This window comes from Triticum aestivum, unplaced genomic scaffold, assembly GCF_018294505.1.
Source record: "Triticum aestivum cultivar Chinese Spring unplaced genomic scaffold, IWGSC CS RefSeq v2.1 scaffold14394, whole genome shotgun sequence".
NCBI lineage: Eukaryota > Viridiplantae > Streptophyta > Magnoliopsida > Poales > Poaceae > Triticum > Triticum aestivum.
This window is the reverse complement of record NW_025228361.1, coordinates 1,219-11,680: the sequence shown is the minus strand read 5'-3', so window position 1 is coordinate 11,680 and position 10,462 is coordinate 1,219. Positions and strand designations below refer to the sequence as shown.

Genomic DNA, 10,462 nt, shown 5'->3' with positions numbered 1-10,462 from the left:
CTTCTTCTTCTCCTCCCTCCTCCTCCTCTTCCTCCCTCCTCCTACTCTTCTTCTTCTTCTTCTTCTTCTTCTTCTTCTTCTTCTAAACTAAAACTAAAACTAAACTAAACTAAACTAAACTAAGTAGTGTACACCTCATTGCAATTTTTTTTTATTTTTTTATTTGTGCTAGATCTCTATGTCAATGGCGCAACGGGTCATCTAATATTATAAATCATACAAGAGCCAAAGTCCATTTCATATGCTCCCTGCGAGATCGATACTCTTATTTCGAAAATGATACAACTAAACTCTTTGTACTTGCAGGCCATCACAATCCTATTTGGCTCGACTAGTTTCCTTACCCTTTGCACTCATTGACTTTGCTCAGTTTTCACTATACTCAAGTCGAAGTAGCGCATCACCAAGGACGCGACAAGCAAATTTTTGCCCACTTATCATCGTATCCAGATCAAAACACGACGCACCATCAAGGGGGTGACTGACCTGACCCTTGCTTATTTAACACATGACCCGTATTTATATATGACACGTCACTAAGAGAGTTACGCGGCAATGGTTTCCTTTTGACTCCATAAAGAGCGTTTGAGTTTTGACGTTGGATCTTCAAGCCTATCACAACCCTCCTCAACTATTTCAAGTTATTATAAAAAGTATATGCTTGTAAAAGATGTTTGGTATTGTAAAAATCGTTCATAGACTTGAGAAATGTGCTATGTATTATTATTTTTGTTTAATTAAAAATGTTAATGTGATTAAAAAACGAGTTCCAATTTTTTTGCGCAATTTTAAAGGTGTTCATGTATTTTATTTTTCTACGTGTTCACATTTTTCTGAAAATTTGTTCTCAAATTTTTAGAAAATCTTCATCTATTTTTTAAAATGCTCTCACCATTTGAAAAAAAATGTTCATGTACTTTAGGAAAATGTTAGCACATTTTGAAATTTGACTTATCTTTTTTTAAGTTCCATTGAAAAAGAACTGAAAAATAGTAAAAAAATAGCAGAAAAAAAATAATGGAAACTAAAAATAGAACAATAAAATACATTAAAACCGATGAAGTAAAAAAACACCAAATTTAATGTTGGACAAAAAACATATACTCATATATAAAAAAAAGGAAAAGAAAAAAAGGGAAGCCCATAGGAGATAGCGCGTGGAAGATCAGTGCTTTGTGGGCCGCATGTACCAAGTAGCGCTCCGGAGTCCCGGTATATATAGGTGCCCAGGAAAGCCGATAACCCTAAGTACCTCTCCCGCACCTCTCCTCCTTCCCGTCGGCACCGCCGCCATCTTTGCTAGGTCTTCCTCCAGATCCAACTCACAGCTTCCATGCCCATAGGTACCGCCGCAACCACCATGCCCACCGTTGCCTCCTGGATCCTCCTCCATGTCCATGCCACCGTCCGCCAACCTCCCAAAAACGCCTCCGCCGTCGCCCACTCGAGCAATAACGAGAAAATATATGCTTCCCTTCTCCGCCAGCGCCCGCCGGTTCCCTCCAATCTGTACGTGTACTGCGCAGACGGCACATTCGGAGAGACCCCCCGCGTGCTGTCAATGGTGGACGACATCATCCTCTTCCACGCATACATCGGTCCTGCGTTCCCCTCCCCCAAGCCATGGAAGGGGGACTTCTTCATATACCGGTCTGACTCCAATCGACGGTCTCTGGAGCGTCTACCGCACCCCCAAGGTATGATCGGAAGGGACGATCCATTCGGCATCTTTCCCCGAGAGGGCGACAGCTACACAATCGCGGCGCTGTTACCCAGCATATCCTCTATGTACGATTTTGAACTCCACCTCTTCGACTCGGAGACTCGGATTTGGAGCAGGAAGAATCTGACTGTTGGGTCGCGACAGGAAAGGTTCAAGGTTGATATCCCCATCAACATAAGTCAGATCTTACACCATAACACATCCACTGTGATCACTCTTGGAGGCTCCATGTGCTGGGTTGATCTTTGGCGTGGTATATTGTTCTGTGACATGCTCTCCGAGAAACATGCACTCACAGGTGTTCCACTGCCACTGCCATTGATCTACTATTCTGGTGATAGAAGCAAGATCCTAGGACCTGCGAAGTGTCACCGTAGCATTGCTTTTCTTGATGGATGCACCAGGCTCGTTGAGGTGAATTCTGATGTCAGTATTGCCGAAGGAACTGAATTTGGTTGTGGCCGAACTGAAGACTGGACGATTACCACATGGTACAACAATAATGTGCATAATAATTCTTATGATGATTGGCATCCGGACATCACACTAAAAGCTTCCAACATCATCCTGGGCAACCACTCCGTGAAGCTGCCGTTAGGCTTGCAGTACCTTTTTGTTTCTGACCCAACTATTTGCATGAACAATAGGGATGGCTATATTGTTTACCTGACTGCGAGGGAGAAGTATATGCATTCTAAGTCATGGATTATTGCTATTGATTTGAAAAAGCGCAAGGTGCAAAGTGTGGTTCTGTCTGGTCCTGTACCTCCGCCAATGCCGCGCATTGACACTAACTACTGCACTTGTAGTATCTCCAAGTACTGTACCAGCACTTCAACAGGTAATTATTACGTCTGCCTGTTTCTAATTAATTGATTTCATAATGTACACCCTTTCATCACCTCTTTCGGAACAATTAGTAAGAGTTCTGTAATTGATTAGTGGCACTGATTATTTAATTGGATCTTTTTATACGGCTATGCTATGCACATAAGCCTTTTGATTGTTTGTCTCTTTGTTTAGTGAACTTCAATCTCTGCAAGTATGTGAAAAATATGAATATATTGTATAACAACCTAGCTGTTCAGATGCTTCAGTAGACCCTAATCTGTTTAGTGAACTTCAATCTCTGCAAGTATGTGAAAATATGAATATATTGTATAGACAACCTAGCTGTTCAGATGCTTCAGTAGATCCTAATCTGATTAGTTGGTTGGTTGTTTCTTCAAGGCTTCGTTCGGTTTGCAGGAATTATGCAGGAAATTATGCAGGTTCATTTTCCTCCGGAAAAACAAACTGTGATGCGTTCGGTTCAAAGGATGACTGGTCGCTCGTTACATAGGAAAGTGAACCTGGCCTGTACATTTCACGGGAATTAGAAAATCCAGTGGAACCCAATGTTTGGGTGGAAGCGCGATGCAGGTGTCAGCTAGCCGAATAAAAAAATCCTTACATGCATGCGAATCAAGCGAGACGCACCGTAGGTCGCATGTCCGGGTGAATAAAAAAATATATTATTCCTGTTGCAGGAAGGCTGCATGCACTAGCGTTAATCCTTCTTTCCTTTGCTTCTACTGCTTCGCGCCGAACGCCGGAAAATTCTGCATCCGCTGCTTCACATTCCAAAGTTTCCACTAGTCAAGCAAATCATGTTCCTGCAAAGTTATCTATTCCATTGTTTTCAATCCCTGCAGTCCGAACGGGCCCTTAACTCCAAAGAATTTATTTTATTTCATTGGATGCAGTATCAGGTGGTACTTAAGATGCTGAGCAGTCGTGTGGCAGTAAATTCAATGTACGATGTCTACAAGTTCCTGGTGGCTGAGATTGAGGAATGCATGTGTTTATCACTTACTACATTCCAAACAATATATTGTTCTCCTGGTCCTGCTTGACATCATATATCTATCCTAATTAGCTATATCCTATGTAGTGAACTGGTTAATTATTATTGGCAGTGAACTGATTACTTGTTCTTGTTGGACATTATGTATCTTGAACATTTTGTACTAGCATGTTTATGGTTTAATTTTTTTGTTCGGTCTGCTTGGCTTTACTTTCGGTGCATGTATGCTCTTAGTTAAAACCACTTGCTCCGTACATCTGTTTGAGCATCGACTAATTTGAAACGAATTGAGTATTTATTTTCTGTGCCCTGTTTGGAATTGTATTGGTTTTACATTGGTGAGGACCATGAGGTTGCCTGATAATCAGTTGGTTTCAGATGTTATTTACGTTGGTGCAAGACCTCTCAGTTGCAAGTATTGCTGAAAAAGTTTGTGGCATTGTAACACTGCACACAAACCAATAAATTTTATGTGAAATTGATCTTGTAAATAACCAGACATTGATAGTTGATACTAGGATAATATAAAGAAACAACATTGGTTTAGATTATTAAGTATTCAGTTGACTAGCGAAGTATGTGCTATAGCTGTCAAAACTGAAACGACTAGAAACAGAAGGGGTTTATATTTTTAAGTATTCAGTATGACCAGAGGTTTAGAATTTTAAGTATCGGTTTTGCTAAAACTTCAGGTAAGAATATTTTTGGTCTCTCTTCACTTTTTTAACCATCGGATCCAATCACTTCGCAATTCGTGTTTTGTCGAGGTGGAGAGCTTCGTCGCAACGAGGCGCTGTGCCGCCGCCTATCTGTTGTTCGGTTTGTGGGTCGTTTTTTTTTGTCGCAACATTTTTCTTGTCTCACCCGGAGGGAGAGGACCCTGTCATTGGTTTTTGTCCGCTGGGCTTGTGTGGGATTGTGACGTTGGGTCTGTTCTTTTTTCTTTTTGTCCTAGGCAACAAGGGGAGATAATTGCATCTATAATCCTCATAGTTGTTGGCGGCGTCTAACTTGGTCTTGAAGTTTGTAAAGTGCTTTAATATGGTCATGGTATATGAAAATATGTGATCAATACGGTCCCTAAGGTTAAGGGCCTGTTCGGAACACAGGTACAGAAAACATAGTAATATGTACAAGTAGAGGAATATGAAAGGAAGATAGCTGCAAAACTTTGGATAAAGAAACTTCAGGAAAGTCGCAAGAAGAGGTGTTCGGTTGTACGTAGGAAACTACAGTAAACTTTTGAGTCCAACGGTTGATAGAATATTTTATCTGATTTTTTTATGAAGCTGCGCAGGGGATTACTCTGGTCTTTCACCTCAGATACCCCACATAAATGGATTGTTTATTCCGGTCTACGCATGGCAGCGACTGTGCTCCTCGGGCTTCCGCCCAAAAATGAACTCTGGATGGATGCTCGCAATCCTGTGGAATCGGTGTGCTGATGGAAGTTTTCCTGCAGAATACTGTTTACGTTTCCTCCATCCCGAACGCCTGCAAAGCAAAGTTTCCCATAGGAATAACAATCCTACGAAATTCCCGCAGGATTCCCGTGAAGCGAACGCAGCCTAAAATGCCTGGCTCTACATGTTGCATACGTACTGTGTATTCTATTCTGGCATATGCCACGTCAACCTGGCCCTGCTTGTCAGATGGACCCAGAATAAAGCGCGCAGGGGTAGGGGGTTCGAACCTGCGACCTGAGTGATGTCTGGAGATGCACTGCTTATATATAGTCTTTTGTATAAGAAATAGTGGGAGACATGCCCGTGCGTTGAGAACCCTCCTCTCTCACCACATGCATCGGCCTACATCATTTATTTTAAAACACGCCCTACTTGTGCTGTCGCTTATTCTCCTTATCGCCCGTGACGATGGGCCGCATTGCCCACTTGATCAAAAGATGTCCAAACGCGGTCAATCTCAAGCGCCGATTAGCTCAGCCACCACTAGGAGCATTTTTTTCTTACGAAGAACAAACAAGGGGATAAAAATCAAGCTAAGCGCATTTTTTAACAAGATCGAACAGGCGATGTCATTTACAACTACCAAGATGTATATTTGCAATAATACAAAAAATGCACAAAATAGTTGTTCCAAATATAGCACCGCCGATACAAATAAAGGATTGTGGATGAGTCAATTATTGAGTATTTGCCCAATATGGATTAAACAATTTGTCGGCGGTAAAAACAACAGATCATATGCTTAAGACATCACTAATGTTGGGTCATCTATTTAAAGTTAGTATAAAGTTGGGCCATCTATTTTGAAACGGAGGGAGTATATAATAGCATGCTAACAAAACAGGATCAGGAAAGAACAAAGCAATATTTTTCACTAACAAAGATATAAAAGTAGCTACATTATGTAGGAATTGGCTGATCAAACTTCTCTCACACAGGAGCAATCCGTAGTTCTCAAGCTCTCTACACAGGTACTCGATAGCATCTTGCTCAGCTTGAGATGAATAAGAATAGCATGTCAAAACTTCAAAGGCAAAGGAGTCAAAGAAAAAACATGCTAAGCTATTCAAACGTCGTCATGAAATTTCTTGAACTGTTTCTCCACGTATACTTACTAAGCCAATCACTTCCATTGACTCTATCATACATATACCACATACAATCATCTTCTCTCATGTTTCCCACGACACTATTTTAACCCCACTGCATTTAAACTGTTAATAGGGAACAAAAAAACATGTATAGTGTTCTCCGGCATGAGATGGGCTCACACATCCAACAACAGAAGAGCGATCTCCATCACAGTTCGACAAAAACCAAAATACATAGTCTCATGATCCTAGATGCCATGCACCAGTTTTAATCTTGGCTCTTTTTTACAACCTATATAATCGCAAGATGAAGCAAACGCTGAAAACAACAACATTCCAGAAGAAATTGCAATGGTTATGTACATTATCAAAACCCCCCAAAATTAAATGCATCTAGTAGGAATCCATACTGTTTCTCAAAGACATACCAAACTAACTATTAGATGAACACCAAAACGTGCAAGAGCTATCCAATGAAACCATCCCTTAGCTCTGTGCAAAAATCTGATTATCATAGAGGAAATGAGCACCAATATTTATCATCTACTAAATGTAACAACAACAACCAGCTGATCTAGCTCCCTTTGCTGATTCTACAAGAGTTACATAGAAGTTGTATCTTCTTGAGACGAGATTGAAAAAAAAACACAGCGGTCGATAACTGCAAATCCAAACCAGTGGCCTCACTTGTCCGGGTTTTAGGACTATACGCCCTAGTTCCATCATTTTTTCTGCACGTTTCATGCCGGTTCACATGGTTCACAAACCCGATCATCCCCTTCCCTCCTTTTCAGATGCAAATTACCACAATATTTTCACCTAAGTTATCAACTATGTTGGTCGTATATTACCATGTTATTTACATAGAAGTCAATGAGAGGTATTTTTCAACAACTTTTTCACCCTTGGTTAAATTTAACGCGATGTCTTATGTAAGTTATCAGGTATGTGGTTCGTATATTACCGTGCTATTTTCACATAAGTAACCGGGGTATGTTTTTTTTTAATATTTTCCCCTTTGATCAAATTTACCATGGTGTTTGTAAGTAACTTATTGGGTATGCGGCTCATGTATTACCGTGCTATTTTCACATAATTTACTTGGGGTATATTTTTCAATAACTTTTCCCCCTCCTTGCTCGAAGTTCTCACGGTGTTTATACGTACTTATCGGGTATGCGGTTCATACATTACCGTGTTATTTTCACATAAGTTATTAGGAGTATGTTTTCAAGAACTTTTTCCCCTTCTTGGTCAAATTTACCATGGTATTTGTACCTAAGTTATCAGGTATATGGTTCATATATTATCATGTTATTTTCACAAAAATTACCAAGGGTATATTTTTCAATAACATTTTTCCACTATTCAAAGTTACCGCGGTGTTTGTATGTATGTTATCGGGTATCGGTTCATAAATTACTGTGCTATTTTCACATAAGTTACCGGGACTATGTTTTTGAACAACTTGTTCCCCTCCTTGGACAAAGTTACCGTGGTGTTTGACCTATGTTATCAAGTATGTTGCTCATATATTACCATGCTATTTTTATATAAATTATCCAGAGTATGTTTTCCAACAACCACATGCTATTTTTATATAATCTATGGGTCGATTCCATGAGTTTTGGGTCTTCTGTGATTTTGTTTTTTGATTCACTAGTTCCATGAATGAACAACCACATGGATTGGTCAATCTTAGCACAAGCATGATGTAGCTGACCTGGTTAGCGTGGTCAGAATTTCCCACTGACCAGGCTAGGTTATGGGACGATGCACCATGTCAGCATCACGAAGGACATGCCAAACGCGACCACAACCCGAATTCAGGTAAAATCAATCAAAGTCGATCAGCGGCAAGCCATGTTGTGCATAATGTAGCAAGCAATTCAAAAGCATGATGGTTGGTTGGTTTCTTACGGAGTACATGAAAGTGATGATCTGGAACTTGCTAGAGATGGTCTAGCCAGCGAGGTTGCACTGCACGGTGACCTGGATGAAGCTGAAGACCACACCTATGTAGAAGGTGATCACCTTGGCGCCGTCTAGCGAGACGAGCGTGCTGGCGAGCTTGGTGGCGTCGATGGCCGCCCTGAGGTTGAGCGACTCGGAGCGGGTGACTACAACGAGCACGAAGGAATGCTGGGGGATGTCCATCCGGCGGCTGGAGAAGCCCGTGTTAATGAGGCTCTCCGCCATCTGATAAGATAAAGAGAAATGTGGTTTATCAGGTTGAAACAATACAAAGTTATCGGCCAAAACAAATTCAAGTTATTGTGCTGACACATCATAATTTATCATGCTAAAATGAAGTTACCATGCCAAAAAATAGAATGAGTTCAACATGTTGACAAAGTGTGATTTAAATGTGATGACACTTCAAAGTTATCAAGCTAACATATTGTTATCATGCTCAGTTTGCATAATTATCGGGTTGAAAGTAAAAAAACTGTTCAAAGCAGATCGGATTAAAAATGCTGACACGGTATAAATTATCAGGCTAAAACAATATGAATTATCAATAAAAAAATTCAAGTTACCATGTTGAAAAAATAGAATGAGTTAAATAGACTAACAAAGTGATTCTTACCATGTTGACACACTAGAATTTATTCAAACCCACATACTATAAATAATCAGGTTCAAGCCGCATAAGTCATCAAGTTGAAGTAAAACATGAGTGTTCAAACCAATTAGAGTTAAACATTTTGATACATCACAAGTTATCAGGCTGAAGTTTCATAAGTTAAAATAAAGAAGAATAAGTATTCAAAGCGGTTCGAGTTAAACTGTCGGCACGATATAATTTATCAACCTAAATCAATATGAATTATCAGGTGGAAGTAATTGAATTACTATGCTGAAAAATAAAATGAGTTAGACAGGTTAGCAAAGTGATCGTTATCATGCTGACCCACTAGAAGTGACCAAGCTGACACTGTAAGTTATAAGGTTCAGACTTTATACTTCCTGGGAACAAAATACTTCTCATTTCAACTGGTCTCAAGGCCAAGAACAGAAGGAAACGCAAGTACCTGAATGGTCAGCCCCAAGATCGATGACGCCATGTTTGTGCAGCTTTCGGAAGGTCTTGAGGCCCTTTCACGATATGTAGCTGAAACGGTGCACGTAGATGTCAATCTCAGGCCATTGGTGATGTACATTCGATTACCACATATCACACAATCTAAGAATAGCAACCAAATGGGTTGATCGAGGAACGCACTTCAGTTCTGATGGACCCGATAGAGGATGAGCGCAATTATGGCACCATGATCAGGAACCTGTCACATACACATACAATTGAAAATAATTTATTCAGTCTCATAGGTATAATTACAAACAAGTTGAGGGCACTCATACCATGACAAAAATAGATGACAATTTGGAATTTTTTAAGACTTCTGTCCATCCAACTAGGACTTCAGAGAAGGAAATTTTCAATTTCCATAGTAACTGATTCCATGCTATATTGTTTGAACAAAATTGAGAGAGAAAAGAGGATGATTGCGCCAGTGGAAACTTTCCTTGGAATGGTCAAAGGAGGCACTCACCATAAGCTCACCTGTCCATGTAGTAGGTGGAGACGGTGGATCTTCCATTTGATGAGTGGCGGTGGTGGTCAGAGGTGACGGATGGGGCGGCGGAGGCACACGACGCGCGGGGTTGGCCCAACGATGACTTGTGGAGTCGGGGAGATGGTGGGAGGTTGGGGATAGAGAGCAGCGGCGGTGGGCATGGACGCGGCAGTTGTGCGACGGGAGGCTGACGACGGTTGTGCACCGGATCGACCGTCGCGGCACGGCAGAAGCCCGGGAGGAGATGGGGGCGGGACGGCGCCGGCCAGGAGCAGGGGAGGAGATGGGTGCGTGGCGACGGCGGAGCTGAGTAGGAGAGGAAATGGGTGCGAGCGAGGAGATAAGGCTCCTGTCAGTTTTCCTTCTTCTCCTGTGGAGATCGCCAGCAGCCGCATGATCACGATCAAAGCGTTCTCTATTCGTGTGGTCATTTTTGCAATCTACCACACAGTTACCACATACATATTTCGATATCCTAAACCAAAAACATCATGATGGTGAGCGGGCAGAAGCGATAGCCGCTTTATTTTTAGGAAAGTACTTCAAAACAGTCGGATGCAAACAGCCGCATTGCGCATCCGCATTTTCCTTGTGGCCACCCACGTGGGCCCCCCTCTCTTTCCTTATCTCCTCCCCATGCCCCTCTCCTACCTTATCCCTTCCTTCGTGCTCTCTCATTTCTAATCCCTCTTCTGCTCCAGCAAAACACACCAGATGCAGCTCACTACGCTGCGAGGCGGAGATGCGGGGGCGCCGCC

General features: G+C 41.6%; 1 protein-coding gene across 2 annotated transcripts; it reads left to right on the top strand.

Moving 5' to 3' along the window:
* Window positions 1-1,238: 1,238 nt before the first annotated feature.
* LOC123173995 (uncharacterized) lies at window positions 1,239-3,779 on the top strand. Of its 2 annotated transcripts, none has more exons than XM_044589978.1 (2): window positions 1,239-2,564; window positions 3,469-3,779. In XM_044589978.1, exons 1-2 carry the CDS (start codon window positions 1,334-1,336, stop codon window positions 3,483-3,485), a joined length of 1,248 nt encoding a protein of 415 aa, XP_044445913.1. In that variant the 5' UTR covers window positions 1,239-1,333; the 3' UTR covers window positions 3,486-3,779. The 2 variants fall into 2 exon arrangements, with proteins under 2 accessions (XP_044445913.1, XP_044445912.1); XM_044589977.1 differs by lacking the exon at window positions 3,469-3,779 and adding an exon at window positions 2,972-3,426 and having other exon boundaries at window positions 1,248-2,564.
* Window positions 3,780-10,462: the final 6,683 nt, after the last annotated feature.